The sequence below is a fragment of the Anarrhichthys ocellatus genome, unplaced genomic scaffold (assembly GCF_004355925.1).
Source record: "Anarrhichthys ocellatus isolate YVR2014 unplaced genomic scaffold, GSC_Weel_1.0 scaffold8, whole genome shotgun sequence".
In the NCBI taxonomy this organism is placed as follows: domain Eukaryota; kingdom Metazoa; phylum Chordata; class Actinopteri; order Perciformes; family Anarhichadidae; genus Anarrhichthys; species Anarrhichthys ocellatus.
In genome coordinates this window covers 10,151,800-10,171,797 of record NW_022280038.1, presented here as the reverse complement: position 1 = coordinate 10,171,797, position 19,998 = coordinate 10,151,800, and the positions used below count along the sequence as shown (strand labels likewise).

The following is a 19,998-nucleotide window of genomic DNA, read 5'->3' as shown; positions in this document are numbered from 1 at the left end:
TGCCCCGGCCCTCCGGATGAATCCTCTCTCTCTCTCTCTCTCTCTCTCTCTCTCTGCTCTCGCCATGTTTTGCACTCGTTAAATAGAAGAAAACAGAAAAATGTTTGCACCCTAAAACATACTGCTAAGTGCTTCCTGCTGTGAGAAAACGATGTCACATTACAGCACATTAGAAACACTGACCTTGTGTCAGAGGCCCTTGAATCTCAACATGGACCCTTAAAAATATATATCAGAACAAAAAAGGTTACACAAATAATCTGCATAAAAGGATAGCACTGTATCATGTAATAACATGTACATGGGAAGACTGGTCAAAATAAGCTGCCTAAAGGTATAGAACAATATTGTGGCAAATGCACTTATTTGCTTTCTTGCAAAGAGTTTGATGAGAGCATTTATATCACTTTCATATCTGCACACTAAATATGAAGAGAGAAGCTTAGCACAAAGACGGGGAACTGGGGAACAAGCTCGTCTGGCTCTGTCTGAATGTCACAAAATCCACCAACCAGCATCTCTAAAACTCACAAATGAACATGGTAATTGTTTGTTTGTTCAGTCCTTAAAGTGTAACAACGACAAGTTGCTGTTTTAAGAGTAGTTGTGTGTCTAATTCTTCTAATCTAATCTGAATATTTTACTCCCCAACGAAAAACCTTTTTGATCTTCAAACAAAACTCGTACCAAACAGACTTGTAGAGAGCTGTTTCTTATTTGTCATTAGCTCACAGCTGCAGTTAAAGGTTTATGAGGGTTTCATCAGGCGGCCACCTCCGGTTCTGCAGAGTGAAGCCAAAGCTTCATGTGTTAAACTTGCAGTCTCACTAATGTCCAGCAGGGGGCGACTCCTCTGGTTGTATAGAAGTCTATGAGAAAATGACTCTACTTCTCTCTTGATTTATTACCTCAGTAAACATTGTAAACATTAGTTTATGGTCTCAATCTCTAGTTTCAAGTCTTCTTCAATACAGCATGATGTTCATTTAGTACATTATGGTCCATTTAGACTCAAACAGACCATAAAGCAGGGTATAGTTTAGGGCGGGGCTACAGTGATTGACAGGTCACTGCTGGTACCAGAGCTGCATGACGTCTCTATGTGACTCCTCCGCATTCCAAATATGGTAACTTCCGTTTATCGGTTGTTAAAAAAAACCAAGATGGCGACGGCCGTAATCCAAGATGGCGACGGCAAAATAAACGAATGCGAGGCTTTAAAACATCAGTCCACAAACCAATGAGTGACGGCCTTTACTATGTTAAGACTGGCTTCCTGTTTTGATGCCGGTAGATGTGGTGGGGCTAGCTACCTAGGAAGCTGTTGGGCTGTGAAAGAGCTACGGAGTAAGTGCGAAGGAAGGGGGGAATTTACATCTCATGCTGTGATAGTTTCATGTAGGCTACGGTGAGTGAGGGAGCGAATCATCCATTTTCTGTTAATCACATGATCGGTTGTGCAGCGGTCTGTATCAAGTGTGCTCTGTGTGATCAGCCCCTAATGCTGCATGTCAGCATGGGTGCTAACGTTAGCAATGTTGCTACTTCCTGCTACCCGCACAAACGATATGTCATTATGAAAGCTGGGCCTCCATTGATTTCAACTCCATCACTCTTCGACCAAAACTCACTGAGCCAGCACCCGAACAATAAACTTCACTTTACACAGCCATAATGTCTTACGTTTGCTGTTTAGTGACAAAAGTCACTCAAATAACGGTTACTCCAATACCTCTGGATCTTTTTTGAGTCGGTTCCAACCGTCTCTCTTTATTTGCATGGCGTGGAGGATCGTCTGCACACTTCACTCCAGCAGTGAACAGCCTATCCTCAGCGTTCCATGTGACAACACGGTATATGTCTCCATCTGGTGGATGAATTGTGGTACTGCACTCATTAATACAGGCATGATGCGTCCTCATAGACCAACAGTTTATGGTTTTATTTGAATAGCAACATGTATAGTGGTCTGGTTGATTAGTTTTTCAAAACGAAAGCAAAAAAATGTTGTATTTACATATAATTAGTACCTATAGTGGCATGTAAATTAAATGAAATGAGTTTCACAGTTACCTGGATAATTTTAAATGGCACAGATGGAGCCCAAATCTACACAAATGGCCAATTTGATGATTCCACCAGAACATGCTTTTACTAAAACCTCTCCAACTTTGCTCTGCTTCACTTCATCATGATGTTGTGAAGTGGTTTACTTCAGATGTTGGGCTGCAAATGCATCATTCTACAGAGATATTCACTCTACAAGTTTACAGTTTTGTTTGGTGGGAATTAAATCTTTCATCTATGTTGTCTTCATTTACTCTGGCTCGGTTACATATATATATATATAGTAACGCTTACATCTTTACGTGTCACCTTTATTATGATACCAAGATTATTCAAATAAATCTTGTAGTTGCAGAGATACTCTCTATTCATTTTGGGAATGTCATATTCAGGCAGGGGCCAAGGCAAGTGTGTTCACCCAAAAGCTTATTCATGAACTTCTATTTCATATTATATTATATATTAATAGTAAATGCATTGTTTCCAAAAAGCCCCTAAAACAATTTATAGAAGTAAAAAGTCACCCATTAACTCCTCACAAAGTGATGTAAAAGAGACTGTGAAAATAAATCATTTACTTTTTTTTATCGTAAGGAATGTGCTGCTCAAAAAAACCCACATGAGCAAACACACAGATGATGTTTTTACATATTTGTAAACGGACAGGTTGTTGTAAGATACAAACACATTTTATTTTAACTCAGGAGTCACACCACTTATTTCACAAGTAGAATACAAACATCTGTGAGCTTTCCTTTATGTTTGTGGTGTTTGTTTGAGGTTTTCCTGAAACAAAAATAACAGCTCCACTTCCCATCTTTACTGCACACACAAATAATAACCCTCATGACCTTCCTTCACAGAAACAACACTGGACAGGCCAAAAGAGTCCACATCTTCTTCTTCTTTGGTTAGTGGCAGTACTTGTTTGTTGGTGTTTGAGCTTCATTTAGCCAAATGGAAATCACTCAATGGACCTTTAAGAGAAAACCATAAAACATTTCTGGTGTGGGAGATTTTCAGATTGTTGCTGTACTAGTTGTTTTTTCTTCTCCCCCCACTTTTTATAAATGTTTTTTAAATATTCTGTCTAGTCTAAGAGCCCTCAGAAAGTAGATGGCTCGAGAGGTTTATCCTTTAATTTCGAAATTAAATAAATATAATAATTCTGCAGGTACGTTTCATATATGTAGTCAATTAATAATAATAATAAAAAATAAATAAATAAACATTCATATCAGGTATTATCATGACTAAAAACTACAATTGAATTGTATTTGTGGCTTTTATTATCTGCTGTGCCCCTTTTGTTTGCGGAACCAAAGACACCACAGCTCTGTTTCCGGTTGGACCACTAAACACGGGGGACTTCCGTCGGTGCCTCTTCTAGCTGGATAACGATGGCTTTCCCTGAGTTTACGTGGGAATAATTAAAGTTGTATGACAACAAACAATCAATGCAAAAACACCCAGCCCGTCGGAAGAATGTAACACAGTTACTGTGATTATTAACGTGATTTATTAAAAACAAACGCTAGTTAGCTAACCGATGCTAACTAAACGCTCCGTAAAAGTTGCTTGAAGTTGTCGACACAACACTGTTACCGTTAGCTTTGGTAAGTCTTAAAACACACGTGGCGTTATGTTGTGATGAACTGAGAAGAGGCTCAACATCCACCGTTTGACTCATCGATGTTGGCCACTAATGCGTTTGCCCTGCGTTAGCGAGGACGACACCTTTCTAAAAGATGACGTATTCATATAGTTTAATATCAGACAGCTGCAACACCCCGATTATTATTAATAAGAAGTGTTGCTTGACTTGACTATTATTTTAAATTGTTGTAAAATAACCTTATTATTTAACTTTATTTCTCCAGCTTTGTTGTCCTTGTCTCCTTCATACATGCACTTACAAAGCATACACATGATAATAGAAGTTTTCTCAACCTGAGCTTTACTGCACGTGATTTGTACCTCGACTTTATTTTAAGGAAGATTGATATGTGTGTGATGATATGTGTCGGCTACCTCTGAATCACTGAAGAACAATAGAGAACAGCAGCTTAGTACTTAGTGTCTACAGACATGGTTTCATTTGTCATAGCAGTGAAAAGCTCAGGTGTGATTAAAAACATTAACATTTCAATAGAAGTGTCACAGTATTAATGTTATTAATTACAGTCAAATGTCTACTGTGAAAAAGGTCTATTCCTGCTGTTTAGATGACAGAATACTTCACTTTACCTGTCGTGATTGGAGACATGATAGTGAAGGAAATATTAATAATACACACTGTATAAGGGCTCATTGAGACTCTGGCAAAAGAAGAAGAAAGACGAATATCTTGACAAAAATGTGACAAAATGTCAAGGATATAAAAAACAATATTGCATACATTTGACATTGTGGATGTAAAAACAGCTCAAAGTTCAGCAACAATGACATGATGTAATGAAAAGGCGTTGAGGTGAGTGTCAGACCTTCTGTAGAAAGTGTGTTCAGGACTTTAGCTGGTAGTAGCGTCACCATGTTGAGTCTCCATTCTGCCTCTTATGTGCTTTCTATTTGTCTGTACAGGTTGATGGCCGGTGTCGCTCCCCCCGTCCCGTCCGCTCTGGCCTCATTTCTCTCCACGTTGCTTCCCCGGGGCTTCGCCGTGGGGCCCTCGCGGCTCTGTGGGGGCACGGTGGGGCTGTGGTGGGTCGGCCGCTCGCTGGAGGCCGGATCCCTGCTGGGGAGGGACGGGGACACGGAGTGGGCCTACGAGTGTCAGCCCGACCCGATGACAGACGGTGAACCCACGACGGACCCTGAATCCGAAACATGTCAGACCAACAGCACAGACGCAGAGAAGGTGATTTGAATGCACAGATTTGTTTCTCTCGTCTCCCGACTGGCTTCGGTTTGATTGACAGACGTTTGTGGTCCCATTTAGATTCAACGTGTCTCATGATTTGACATTCAGCGAGCAGCAACTTCTTTACTTTGAAACCGTTTTATCGACCGTGTGCGAATCAATGCTTGTCATTTCGACAAAACACGAGGAGAGTCCCGAAAAGTGAAGCCAAAGCTTCATGTGTTAAACCTGCATTCTCTCTAGTGTCCACCAGGGGGCGACTCCTCTGGTTGTATAGAAGTCTATGAGAAAATGACTCTACTTCTCTCTTGATTTATTACCTCAGTAAACATTGTAAACATGAGTTTATGGTCTCAATCTCTAGTTTCAAGTCTTCTTCAATACAGCATGATGTTCATTTAGTACATTATGGTCCATTTAGAGTCAAACAGACCATAAAGCAGGGGATGCTTTAGGGCGGGGCTTACTGTGATTGACAGGTCTCTACCAGAGCCGTATGTGGTGTCTCTACGTCACTCCTCCACAGTCCAAATATGGTCACTTCCTGTTCATTGGTAACAAAAAACACAAGATGCCGAAAGATGTGAAAAGTCGCCGCTGCTTCACAGATTACATTTTTTGTTTTTACTAATCTCAATGTGCAAAGTCACTGAAATCAATACATATTCAAAGCACAACCGACCTATCAGATCATTCATAGTTTACACTAAGTGGGACTGAGTCAGACATGGACAGTATTCATCACTACTGTGAATATAAAGGTAGCTGTCAGCAGTCAACCAATCTCTGTAGACATGACCCCATGGCTCATGGTTCATTCATGAAACGTGACGTCATCCAGAGCAATTTGTTCTTAGTGTAGGAGTTTGCTCTCAGCAGCCTCGTAATAACTTATTATTTCTCATTTCGTGAGCACACCTGGTAGAAAATAAGATAATTTGTGCAGCGTGTAAATACATTTGTAACCTTCTATGTTGTGTTTTGCAGGCACTGATTGAGAAAGCAGCAAATACAGAAGAAGCTTTAATAAAAAGAGCCGTCTGGATCAAGTAAGTGGACTCACTGCTTCACACTGAAGGAACTGAAGCTCTTTGTAGAGTTATTTTAAGCCTTTTTAACAGCAAATCAGCACATGGATTGGTTTGATGTATTTATTTTAAAGTTACATTGAGGAGCAATTAACTGGTCCTGAACCAGTCTCAGTTTAGTCCTGATCCTCTATCAGACCTCCATCAGTAAAGAGATCATCAGAGAGAAGATGGTCTGTTTCTATAGAATTATTCTTAATGCTCGTCATCGGAGCCACCGGGTCGGATTCTGGTGAAACCAGATGAAATCATGCAGGTTCACCAGAACCTCCTTCAGCTCAGACTCCAGCAGAGACCGGTCCACCGTGGACAGACCCAGATCCTCCAGCAGAGACTCTGGTGCTCAGAAACACTACCACTTTAGTCCACAGGGACCGACAAAAACACAAAATAAAAGTTCTTTGAAGTACTTTTAAAATGCAAAATACAACATAAGGGACTTCTTTACCACATTGAGTTTGATATGTTTGTCAACGCTGTGGTTTATATTGTGTTGGAGGTGAAACTGGGAAAAAAAACAATTTTCTGCAACCAGTTTTAACACCTGTTTATGTTCATACAGTCCATTGTCCCATCGTCATATCTGACTTCATATGCATCAATGCACTCGGGTCTTTTCTGTTCTCTGTAATCTCTGACTGTGGTTCAGAAGAAACATCCTCATGAAACAGATTCCTCTTCACGTCAGACCCCGTTCTTACAGTACAAATACTCTAAACTGGGATTATATACACATAAACATGTGCACCACATTTACATTCAGTTTAACATCTCCCCTTTTGCGTTAATTTCTCCCTCAGATTTGCCTGCCGGGCGCGAAACAGAGCCCAGCAGAACGTGTCGGAGCAGTGCGCCTGTGGAGAGGTGTGTGCGGCCGGGTGTGTGGAGGCGTGTCTGCGCGTATGTCGGGACATCCAGCCGGGAACAGAGCTGCTGCTGTACGGAGGAGGAGACGCGGTGGGAAGAAGTCAGACAGCAGACGAACACGACTCCACTGGACACATAGGTGACGACTGTTTACAGGCAGGCAGACAGGTGGTCATAGAGCCATCAGCAGAAAAGATGAATTCATTATGTTTGATGTCTCACTGAAGTCTGAGAGGATTCATTAAGTTATTAATAACCAGGTTGATCCCACACTGAGATGATGGGATTGGTTTCATTTGCATGAGGACATGGAGAAATGCATCAATCACGGACAAAACAATACGGACTCTGTGTGCACAGGCCACACAGAGTTTTATTTTCTCACAGCTTGAGAGCGTAAACACTTCTATCACTTTTAATTGTAGGATTTTGTTCTGATAAAAACCTGACAGTTGATGTAAAGCTGCGTTAGTCCGTTTTTTGGCCTCTTGGCGGCAGAAATTTACAACAATTCATAAATCACACCCGTCTGATATATTAAAGGCTCCTGAAGTCTTTGTGTTTGTGTCCACCATATCCGTCTGCTTAGCTGCTGAAATGCCCAACAGTACAAAAACACCAACAGAAAGTTAAGATAAGAATACTTTCATGAGGTCCAATGAGCTGAAAGATGCTTTTCATTTAATCTAGAGCTGTCCTCCCCTTCTCACAGTCTGGCACCCTAAATGTGTGATTACTGCTTCTCCGGCATTAATCACCTGTAAACCCTTCATAGAGTCATCACAGTGTGTGGCTCACACTTCAGCCCACTTCATATTTACTCACACTCTCCACCTGGAGGAGCTAGAGGGACGTTAAGTCCAGAGTTCAGTGGAAACAACCGTCATTCACCATCCAGTGTTCTAATTACAGTCTCAGTTACAGTGAAGTGAAATGACCTGCATGTTAACACAAAGATCACAGCAGATGAGTGAGCGTCCACTGCACCTCCTCATTATCTAGCGTCACGAACATCCGTCTCATTGGACGGCTCCATGAAGAAGAACCTCTCCGATCAGCTGGAGATGATTAATAAGAGGAAGAACCGTCTCTGAACAAAGAAAACAGAATCATCGAAGCACGGTTGTCATGTAGGAATAATGCGCTCCGCTAATCCTTCAGCAGCATTTGTGTGCTGTGATTGATAGGACATTAAGGAGGACCTCCATGCAGAGAAGAAACCCACCGAGCAGCAGCAGACTGTCTCCGTCTTATTAAACTCTTGCTCTTCTGTTAGCTTCAGCCTATAAATCATCAAAGCATTTCCAAAACAATAACGAATGCTAAATGAAAGATAATAAGATAAGAAACAATTGATCCCTGCAGGGAAATTACGTCGTTGTGCTCGCAAATATTAATTATATTCAGAGGGAGAAAAGAAAGCTGCAGTAGAAGCCAGAAGTACAATAACGAGGAGATACGAGGAGATTTCAATGAATTCAAAGTAATGAAACTAAAACTATCAGGTCAACGGAATGTAAACAAGTGGAAATTCTACCAGAAGAAAAACAGCAAGATGTGACATTTATTGTAGATACTGTACATGAATATGAGTAGGCACACGGTGTACATACAGAACATGTTCATGTGTATAAATATGTAATTAAATACATTTACTGCACTTAAGTGAACTATGAGGGTAGTTGTTCTGTTTTACTTTATATTTCACTAGAATTCAAGTTAATACAGTTGTACTGCACGTATGTAACAGATACAGTTACTAGTAACTTTACAGATTCTCTTCATAAAATCCTTCATGAGCATAAAGATACATAGTACATAGTAAAGTACATAAGTGTTTGTGTTTACAATAACTGCTATCAGTTTGACCTTTACCACTTTGTTTCAGAACCATGGACAGCAGTGTGTGTGCTTGCGTGCGTGTGTGTGTTGGACAGTCGATAGATACTTTTAGTGGTTAGAGTGAGAGAGAGTGAGAGTGAGTGATAGAGACACAGACAGACAGACAGACAGAGAAATATTCAGTTGACGAAGCTGTAAAACCTAGAAAATTTGCAAATCTTGACATTTGAGAAGCTGTAAGCTGATCAGGTTTTGCAATTGATGCATGAAAAAATGACTTCAATGATTAATCGATTATCAAAGTTGTTGCTGATACATTATCTCTTAAATCAACTAACCCATTTCACACGGCTTCACTGTCATTGTTCTTTCTTTTGTTGGACAGATTTCGCGGTGGAGACTTTAGCCGCCGACGTTTCTGTCATTCAAGAGACGGAGGAGGAGGAGGAAGAGGAAGAACGGCGCAGGTGCATCAAGAGGAGTCATCGGATCACACACCTGAGGAACAGGAGAGTGAAGGAAACCCCGGACAATATCACATCATCAGGTGGACAGACAGACGGCACATGTGGTGTCCCGGCTGCTGTGGACAGACAGACGCACCGTGAACCCACAGACCGTCCCGTCCGCTGCAGCTCCCGCCTGGCTGCCAAACCGCGACGCATTCACTGTGTGAGCGGCCACGGGAAGCAACCGCCCGAACAGACGGAGGGACGGGGCCGGAGCTCCGCCGAGGACGCCGCCGCCGCGCCTCCTCCAGACGAGGCGGTTCCCGAGAGGAGGACCTCGGGGCCCGACGAGGTCCTTGCCGAGGAGACGGTTCTCTCGTGGGATCCGGAGATCAGAGAGAGGCGGTACAGGTGCTCCAGCTGTGGGAAGAAGTTCTACCAGATCGGTCACCTGAAGAAGCACCAGTTCAGCCACACGGAGGAGAAACCCTTCAGCTGCCAAGAGTGTGGGAAGAACTACACCTCAGCAGAAAGCTTCAGAGCCCATCAGGTACAGTGCAGGATGTGAGAGAACTTCTTTCTTTCCTTTCTTTCCTCAGTCCAAAAGGAGATTTTATTGATATCTGCCAGTTGAATATAGTATTTATTGCTGCGTTGTTGTATTTTAATGTGGGCCTCTAAAGATTGGATCATGAAACCTGCATTCTCTCTAGTGTCCACCAGGGGGCGACTCCTCTGGTTGTATAGAAGTCTATGAGAAAATGACTCTACTTCTCTCTTGATTTATTACCTCAGTAAACATTGTAAACATGAGTTTATGGTCTCAATCTCTAGTTTCAAGTCTTCTTCAACACGGCATGATGTGATGAAGACATTTCTTTTCTAAATGACCACAAACATACTGACCGTCTGTGTGCAGACATTCCTTGTTGTTAATGTGGTAACACTTACACCGACATTGTCAGATGATATTTGTTTCCCTCCCTCTTTCTCGGCTGCTCTTTATCTTCTTTTACAAAAGACGATTTTATCCTCGTTGCTCGCGGACTTGACAGCTAAATGGCCTCAGACAAACAACAACACGTCACCGGTGGCTTTTTTTAAACAGTGGGTGTTTCTCCTTCCTTTTACTCAATGCTCCCTTGATGACCACGAGCTTAGTCATCATGCAGGGTAGCAATCTACTCGTCCCAGTGAGAAGCGACAGCAGTGATAACACGTCTCACTCGTGATGATAATAACGGTGTTATCTGCAGATGAGTCACCGCGGCGAGCGCCCGTTCTCCTGCCCTCACTGTGAGAAGTCCTACGGGCTGAAGCGGGACCTGAAGGAGCACCTGGTCCTTCACACCGGGGAGAAACCCTACGTCTGCGAGCACTGCGGCAAGGCGTTCGCCCGCCGGCCCTCGCTGCGCATCCACCGCCTGCTTCACTGCAGCAGAAGGATTTACACTCAGCTTCCGAAGGTAAGGGGGTGTGGTACTAGTTCACCGCGCTGGTGAAGGTTCCCTGTGGGGGGTTTAGACCTCCAGTGGAACTGCTGGTTCTATCAGTGGATCCACGTTCTGTTTGTTCTCGTCACACTGATCTACAGGTGGAGGGAACAACGGCTAGGTTAGATCAAATAAACCTTTAGTTTAGAAATATGTTTCTTTTGACAGACGTAGTACATACAAATAGAGAGATTAAAAGATATATAAATAATAAAAGTTATATAAAAATATATAATACAACTTAAAAAAATATATATAAAAGCATTTAGAGGCCAAAATTTTAAGGTAACGTGATTTGTTTAATAGCAGCAGCTTCAACAAACCTATGTAAAAAGTGTGCATCAGACTGATGATGTTAATACAAGAAGAACTTTATTTAAATAACATTTGATTCCAGGAGGAAGCGTTCAATGTGCTGCTCAATGAGCGACCACGATAAACACAATTAAACCAGACACATAAAGGATACATGTGAGTTAAAACCATTAAGAGGTACGAATATAAATGATATATTATTATATATATATATATATTAAATAAAATAATATAAATTATATATATATACATATCAGGGTCATATTTTCTCACCATGCGATTAAAAGCTTTTCCTGCTGCAGTTCGTCTCTTTGTCGTGACTTTGTGTCGCTGCATCCGAGCTAACGCTAGCTAGCTAACGTTTAATATTTAATTCATGTTTTGTTTTGTGCCGCATTAAACAATCACAGAGCTTAAATGAAATTAAATGTTTGATTTGTTATTGTGCAGGAAAATTAATATATAATAAATGAATTTATAGTATTTAGTTGTTATTGACAGCCCTAAAATCTGTAACATATTAACATAATATAGTATAGTATGTCAAATTATGATGTATTATGGAATATAAGATATTGTAAGGTGAAAGATAGTAATATCTATAATATATAGTATAGACAAAATATATAACAAGTAAATACTTTAGTATTAGTATTTAATGCAGTATTGTATGGGTGTTAATAAGTATAATAAAGTAACGTGTAGAATAACTATAGTATAATATATATGCAGTATAATAGAATAAATCAGTTAAAGGCGGCAACAAAAATCATCTCCATAAATGTTTTATGAGGAAGGAAATACGTTCAACTCACAGAAACACACAATAAGTTCTGGAGATTCAAAGTGAATCAAAATATAACTTTTGCTTGTTTACAATAAAAACCCAGCGGTTCACTTTAAGTGCTCGTTCACTCGTGTGTGGTGACATTTTCAAGTTATTTGCTGTTTTAATAAGGAGCACAGTGGGCAGGGTCATTTTTCATTCATGTGCAGATTTCTCCTTTCTTTTAATGGCTGCTGCCTCTTCACCTTCCCGGCAGCTATTTCACAATTTGAAACGCAGTTTCTAAAAAAGATTGTGTTTCTGTCTCTGCACCGCTCAGCTCGATTTAAAAATCTGTCTCTTAACATCTTTGAATTAGCATGCAGGTCTGTTTTATTCTCCTGGAACAGCAGTTTGAACTTGGCCGCATTCAAAAAGAGAGAAAGAAAAAGACATGCTGCCTTTTGATTTCGTTTTTTCACTCTCCTCCCTCAGGTGCAGTGTACAGTCTGCCCCAAGCTGCTGGCTAACTCCGGCTCTCTGAGGAACCACATGAAGCTCCACACGGGAGAGAAACCTCACGTCTGTCAGCACTGTGGGAAGTGCTTCAGTCAGAAAGGTAATGTCAGAGGCCCCGAGACTGATCCTGGAGCTGCTACGAGCTGTTTAACAGCTCAGTTTGATGACGCTGCTGCGGTCAGTTCTCTGTTGAAGGGCCAGCAGGCTGCTCGGATACGTTAATGCAAAGTGAGCGTATGAAGTGATGAATCATTTGAGCTCAACTGAACTGTATTTCATTTAACCTTTATTTAGCCAGAATAATCCCATTGAGGTTTTGAATTACATTTACAAAGCGGTCGTGTCCCACACAGCCACCACATAAACACACAAATAACAGAATCAATGAACAAAACGGCAGAAAGTTAAAAACAACATAAAAAGAGTCTTAAAGCTGCATTCTCTCTGCTGTCCATCAGGGGGCGACTCCTCTGGTTGTATAGAAGTTCTAAGAGGATCCCGTCTCCTGCTGTGATCAATTCCCACAGTTTATGTTTTCATTTGTCAAAGTGACAACATCGATTTTGTGAGAGAACCAAGTCTTTTCACACGTTATCGCACGAATGCATATTCACTGCGCCTCGCTCCCTCTGACTGTCCGCCTCTCAGGGAACCTGGAGTCTCACTTGAGAACTCACAACGGGGAGAAGCCGTATCCCTGCGGCGAGTGTGACCAGAGCTTCTCCCAGAAACCAGACCTCCGTCGGCACATGTTTTCCCACACGGGGGGAGGTTTCCTCTGCAGCTACTGCGGGAAGTCACTGAGGGACCCGCACAGCCTGAAGTCACACGAGAGGCTGCACACCGGAGAGAGACCCCATCGCTGCCCCGTCTGCGGAAAAGGTTAGAAGACGATAGCATAATTTAAAAGTCATTAAGATTATGAGAAGAAAAATCAAGGGAGGAAATTGGCTGTGGGGACAAGTGCTTTAATCTCTCGTCCCCCATTTGGGATGCCAAATCCCCTCAGCACCACCGTCCTTATCACTGGGATTGTGGCAGCGTGCCACTCTTTTTATGGCCAAGTTAGAAAGTTTTGAAATTCTCCTCAAAGTGGCTTTAAAGCTGCACACAACAAACTGGAACATGTCTATGTTATCACCTCTTAACGTTGGTGAACGTGTTCCATCCTGCAGACGTAGAACAAGTTGTGTTTCTGGTCACTTGGCATACGTAAATATTCACTCTCTTTTTTGTCCATCAACAATCAAAAATCACTGTTTTCAAGACACGAACGAGAGCAGCGAGAGCTGCTCTGTCTACTGGTGACTGCAGCTCTATCATTCATTCTCACAATTAGATCCATCTTCATGTGTTCTTTTGTGCTTTCACAATAAAATGCTGAATTTCACAACAATGTCCAGTCGCTCTTGTTCTGAATACCAGTAGAGAGCAGTCACAACTCACCAGACAGCACGACCGTAACAGTTACAGACTCCCAGTGGACAGCTTTTGAAAAAATATATCATGTCTTAAATGAAACTCGATGCGGCAGAGCCAGAGATATTGTCTTTCATGTTTTCGGGTCGGTCCTTTCTATTCTCGTGAACGTGATATCTCAGCAGCACTTTGAGGGAATTTCTTCAAATTTGGCGCAAACATTCACTTTGACTTCAGGATGAACTGATTAGAACCTGGCGGTCCAAGGTCAATGTGACCTCACAAAAACACGTTTTTTGGCCAGAACTCAAGAATTCATAAGCTAATTATGACAATTTCACACAAATACAATGATGAATTGATGACATTTTGGACAGACGTGGATGTAAACTGTAGGCTGTTTGGCGGAGGCAAACAACCTCGAGGCTGTAATTCTAGTTTTATTTTAAACTTGTCTTCAGCCCCAACCTGCACACGTCTCTCTCTGGAGACACTGGAGGTTTTATACTACCTTTTATTGCCGTACTGAGTAGTTTGAAGCTTCAGTCACAACATTGACATTTGAACTCTAAATCAAGAGTTAGTTTTCTTCTTGCATGTCTACTCGTTCTTTCTGCGCAGTTGCAGATAAAGATCAGGCTCCACTAACATTAATAGTGTTACACTCTTTTAGAGTTACATTTCACTGGTGGCTGCCTTGTTTCCAACTCGTGTGATCAAAACATTTCCAATAACTCCAGAGTGTTGTAAAGTCTAAATGTATTGAACAAAAATATATTTTTATGATTTCACCACACGTTTTTATCCGATGAAACATTCTGCTTCGATCCATATTTGTTGGTGTTTAGCCTTTCAAAAACGACATTTTCATTAAAATGTTTGCAAACTCTTAACATACAAATTCTAGAACAAAAAAAAGAGAGAGAGTTGTTTAACCTAAAGTTCCAAGAGCACGAATGAGCATAAATAAATAAAGAAAGCAATAAAGTGAAAATCCAATTTTAAACTTCACTGCAAAGAGGTCTTTAAAATGTTTTCCAAAATATTTCTTTCAACAGAATAATGTTTTATGGATTGTTGATTTTTTGATGTTTGCTCTCAGGCTACACGTTAGCCACGAAGCTGCGGAGACACATAAAGTCGTCCCACCTGATAGAGAAGCCGTACAGCTGCCACTGCGGTGCTTCATACACGGTGAGACAGAGTCTGCTGAGGCACCAAGCTCAGCACAGGACCGAGGGAGGAACTCAGGAGGAGGTGAAGGCGGCCGAGTCGGAGGAAGGACACGGAGAGGAGACGGAAAGCAGCAGAGCGACGGAGGAGGAGGTGCACGAGTCGGCTTCTTCTGGCTCCGGTCACCCGAAGCCGATCAGAGGCCGACCCAAGAAGAGCTCGCTTCCTCTGGGGGAAGGAGAGAAGGAGGAGGGTCAAGTGAGGCGGAAAAGGGGACGAGGAAAAGTGGAGGAAAAGGAGGCGAGGAAAGAAACTGGGACGGGAGGAGACGAGGAGGCTTCAGGTAACATCCAACATGTCGTCTACGTCCACGCAGACGGCCTGTCCATAGACAACTCGCTGCCCTCAGGGACGGAACAGGAGCTGGTGGAGGTGGTCATATCGGAGGGCGCAGAGCAGTGCATTGTGGTCCACGGGCAGCAGACAGTAGGGGAGCTGCTGATCCTACAGGAGGAGGGGGACGGACTCTGCTCTGTGGCGCAGACAGTTGAGATAAACACAGGGTAGTCTGGTGGCTTCTACAGGACAGATGTTTCAGAGGGATCAGGTCGTGTCACACAGATGTTACAGCAGATTTCATCAATTCATCATGTTCACTACATCTCGGTTAACTTAAGTTGTGGTTTACACGTGTCTTTTTGTCCAATCATGCCCGGACGCATTAACTGTCAAGTCTGTCTCCGAGATCGTATTTTGCTCGTATTGGGATTCAATCAGCCAGACCACATGCTGAGTTGTTTTGGCTCCTTTAGAGTCCTTTTCAGTTACTACTGACAAAAAACCCCAATATTTCCTGATTTTTGTAGCTTCAAAATAAAAACCTTTTAAATAAAAAACAATTGCGGGGGACTTTTATTGTGAAGAATTTGTTAGCAGCTATTCTTCAATAAAAACAAGTCAGCTAATACTGCAGGGAGGAAGAGTAAGCACCAAACATAACACGGGACTTTTATTGTGAAGAATTTTTCGGAAATGAAATGTGTTGATCCACCAAATTAGCAGAGTTTTGTAAGCTGCTATTAAACAAGTCTAGTACAACTACAGGGAGGAAGACTGAGCAGCAAAAATAACGGGACTTTTATTTTGAAAAACAGGAAATTGAACATGTTGTTCACAGTATAAACAAAGCTTTGTTGGCGGCTATTCTTCAATAAAAGAAGTCTACTAAAACTGCAGGGAGGAAGAGTAAGAAGAAAAAGTAACAGTGGACTTTTATTTTGAAAGATGTGAAATGTGTTTCTCATCCAATTAGCGCCGCTTTGTTAGCGGCCATTCTTCAATAAATCAAGTCTACTAACACTGTAAGGAGGAAGAGTAAGCAGCAAAAATAACGGGAGACTTTTATTGTGAAGACTTCACAGGAAATGAAATGTGTTCAGCTAGCGCATCGGATCACAAAAGACGCATTAAATAAAGAAAAGTCTCCGGTCTCAGACACCTACCTCGTCTGCATTTCTTTCTTTATTATTCTCTGCGTACCACCGGATCGCCTTTGAACCACCACCACAGAACTCATTAGATGTAATGAGCCGCTGGTTATGATTATAATAAAATATATAGTCCTACATGACAGCTAGAGGAGTACAAGTCCCGCCCCTCACTTAGATGACAACATGTTTCAGTAACTGCTGACATAAAGTTTGACATAGTTCATCCTCTGGAGTTTAACAGAATAAAATGACACCCAGAAATGAAAACCTACTTTTGTGACACCGACCAAGTATTCACAGCTGCCTGCACACAGTCAACACTTTATGTATTTCCTCTAAAGCAATGAAAACGCCTTCAGAGGAAGATGAATAACAGCTTTTGAATAAACAGACCGGACTCTTAAGTTTCATTTGCCCTCAGTTTTATCTGTGAAGTTAGCTGAGAGTGATGTAATGTAGCCCCGGTGTGTTTGGATGTGGAGCGAGCGCTGCGCCGAACTACATTTAACAAAAAATAGCCTTTTAATTGCTACATTGTTCGTCATCAGCCGGTCGTGTGGTAACTTAAGAGCCATTTTGGCCTTGTGTGCTCTGATTAATTTGGCTTGCTGTTAACACAACGGTCATAATTACGTTTTAATGAAAACTCGACTGTTGGCTCCTGGTGTTCTTTTGGAAGAAGTAAAAGGTGAAGCAGCTTTTAAAATTACCTTTTTTAAGTGCTGTTAAAATTCATGCCCATGTGTAGAGATTTCTGTGGACTTTGAAGTAACAGATGCATATTTAAAGAAACTGAACATAATTTGGTGTTTTTTTGGTATATTTCTTTTAAACAATGCGACATTAGTTTGGTTGTTTTGTACAGTTACTTGAAACATGAAAAAAATCATGATGTGATATTTTACACAACACTGAGAAATACCTAGTCACCTTATAACGGTAATATGGTTGATATATTATATGGAGCAACATTAGCTTTCATTCAGATTGGTGACCAATAGTCAGGCTCCTTTTGGCTCTGGTTTGGTCTCCACCAACTCCCCCGAATCTCACTGTAAGTACTGAAAAGAAATTACCAAAATCCGTCACAACTCCAGATCGTATTGTATTGTTTTTATTTATAGGATTTTGTTTCATATAAACCCTGAAGAATATTGACTTAATGCTGCAAAAAGACCTTTACACACCGGGGACGTGACTATAGACTGTTTATAAGAAGTGGACGTAGTCGACCGGACGTCACCTATTTGGTTGTGGACTGATGTTTTACAGCCTCCAGCTCGGTATTTTGGCCTTTGCCATCTTGGTTTTTTGCAACTATTGAACAAAAGTGTCCATATTTGGACCGAGGAAGAGTGACGTAGAGACGCCGTATACGTCTCTGGTAGAGACCTGTCAATCACCGTGTAGCCCCGCCCTAAAGCATCCCCTGCTTTATGGTCTGTTTGACTCTAAATGGACCATAATGTACTAAATGAACATCATGCTGTATTGAAGAAGACTTGAAACTAGAGATTGAGACCATAAACTCATGTTTACAATGTTTACTGAGGTAATAAATCAAGAGAGAAGTAGAGTCATTTTCTCATAGACTTCTATACAACCAGAGGCGTCGCCCCCTGGTGGACAGTAGAGAGAATGCACTTCAACATTGGCTTCACCTTTCAGAAACGGAGGTTGCCGCCTGGACGGGACGAATACACGACTCGAAAATGCGGAATATTTTGGATTTGTTACTTCCCAAACGATAAATGTTAGTAACTTCAGACAGAGGCTCAAGCCCAGCGGCCCCCTAAGCTGTTTGGCCCCTGGTCGGCCTGTCCTTTAATCCCATTACAGGCGATATGAAATGTATTGATACAATCCTCACGGTGCCCATCCCTTTATGTCTCATTCAATTTCTGTTTGGTGAAATTGGCTTATTGAAAGGTTAGAAAGATCATCTCTGGTTGCATGATATCGTTCATCGTCTAATTTAAAAAAAAGACCCTAAAAAAACATGTTGTTTTATAGCAGTATTGGCACCATTTTGTTTCTTTTTTTTTACTTGAGGTAAAACATTGATGTTTACATGTTTTGCCTCCTTAACATCACCAAATAGTCACATGAAACTCTACAGAGGAACTACAGGAGCAGCACAACGATCACAGAAGCGTTCAACAGGCCGTTTCTCTGCTGTTATTGAGACTCGTGTCTCTGGAGATCCACAGCATCACAGAGATCTGCTTCCACACAACTAGATTCATAAGAAAGACGCTGGGCGTCTTGAAGCAAAGAATCAATTCTCATTACTTTGCGCCCATGAGTGCCACTCAGCCGAATCGAGCAGGAGGCGTTCGTGGTTTCCCTTTTCTGTCTTTCTCTCTTAACTCAATGCGCATATTAATTAGAACGTTTGGTATTAAAAGGTTACGTTGGAAGTTGTGAATGCAACTTTCACATGACAGATTTCGAAGCTTTGGCCACCAAAAATACATTTTCAATATATGTTTTGTTCTTCTGTTAGATTAGAGGATTGTTTCTGTCTTTTAAGTATGTAAACAAGCCTTTCCACTTACTCTTGGGTTTTTTGGGCGCCACCAATTTCACAGTGAAAAGGGGGAATCTTAACTCTGCAGAAAACAGTGATATTTTAGACAACACCTTGCTTCCAGTTTTTCCTGTTGCACGAAGCCAGCTCCATAAAAAAATGGTTTTCCCACTTTGGGGTGAAGGAACCTGACCTCAACCCGCGTACAACACCAACGGGAGCAAATCCCTGCAGTCAGGATCAAACAGCTGAATTAAATCCTGAAACCAGAAGAGTGGAGGCTGTTACAGCAGCAGGTTAAAGGGGTCAGTACGCGTCTGGAACCTCCACATTCATGCAGAGTTTAAACCTTTCTCAAGCTCTCCTTTTTCATCCTTCATTAAACTACGTCCATCACAAACGAGTGCAACACCATTAATGCTCTATGCTGTGTTCCCACCAAGTTTACGCAAATTGTGACGTCGCACCATCAGACATCCGTGCGGCAGCTTCTTCGCCCGTCGGTGCACGTCCAACATTTTCTGACCACGCGGATGGCTCGCAAATCTTTTAAAGCAGACCTCCACAGAGGGGAACATGATAGTGTACCTGATAATTGGGGCTTAATTTGTGTCGTTCGCTTCACCCGGCGAGTGCGTAGATGAAGCGTTACGTTTCTACATTTCTCTCATTGTGCAGCTGGCGTGTTAGCTAGCTGATGTTAGCTTGCTGTTTCCACTGTGTTTTTACATGTCAGATTTGACTACATCCATATTGTAAGAAAGTAAAGATATAATTTAGGCTTAAAATAAATCATTTTATTTTACATCACAGTCTCCGGCCCTCGGAGAAAAGATGGCGCCTTCTGTAGACCGAGCCGTAGCCGATCAAACGTTATAGAGCTAGCGTTGTTTACACGTTCACCTCTGACCCACCAGGTACAACCTCGTCTGTAAAACCACTTGAATTAAAAAGACACAAAGATGACCCGTGCCTCCTCGTAGTTTATATTCTATTACTGAACGGAAGATCCCGTTCTGTTTTTTTGAACTTGACGAGTTATCGTATTGGCCTGTTTGACTGCCTGGTGTTTATCTCCTCTCTATGTTGTGTCTCTCTCCCTCTCTCTGTCTCTGTCTCT

The 19,998-nt window shown here is 41.8% G+C and overlaps 1 protein-coding gene across 4 annotated transcripts; it reads left to right on the top strand.

The window, feature by feature from the left end:
- Window positions 1–1,221: 1,221 nt before the first annotated feature.
- LOC116384057 (zinc finger protein 408-like) lies at window positions 1,222–15,792 on the top strand. Of its 4 annotated transcripts, none has more exons than XM_031848369.1 (10): window positions 1,280–1,347; window positions 2,931–2,977; window positions 4,648–4,924; window positions 5,915–5,976; window positions 6,816–7,021; window positions 9,110–9,723; window positions 10,430–10,639; window positions 12,243–12,366; window positions 12,915–13,148; window positions 14,788–15,792. In XM_031848369.1, exons 3-10 carry the CDS (start codon window positions 4,652–4,654, stop codon window positions 15,423–15,425), a joined length of 2,361 nt encoding a protein of 786 aa, XP_031704229.1. In that variant the 5' UTR covers window positions 1,280–1,347; window positions 2,931–2,977; window positions 4,648–4,651; the 3' UTR covers window positions 15,426–15,792. The 4 variants fall into 4 exon arrangements, with proteins under 4 accessions (XP_031704226.1, XP_031704229.1, XP_031704228.1 ...); XM_031848368.1 differs by having other exon boundaries at window positions 1,322–1,408; XM_031848366.1 differs by lacking the exon at window positions 2,931–2,977 and having other exon boundaries at window positions 1,222–1,408.
- Window positions 15,793–19,998: the final 4,206 nt, after the last annotated feature.

Bases quoted from the DNA above. Each gene is read 5' to 3' on its own strand.
- LOC116384057 (XM_031848366.1), top strand. From the start codon at position 1,260: ATGTTAAGACTGGCTTCCTGTTTTGATGCCGGTAGATGTGGTGGGGCT. The intron at 7,022-9,109 runs GTGACGACTGTT...TTTGTTGGACAG, and splicing joins CGACTCCACTGGACACATAG to ATTTCGCGGTGGAGACTTTA. The intron at 10,640-12,242 runs GTAAGGGGGTGT...CTCCTCCCTCAG, and splicing joins TTTACACTCAGCTTCCGAAG to GTGCAGTGTACAGTCTGCCC.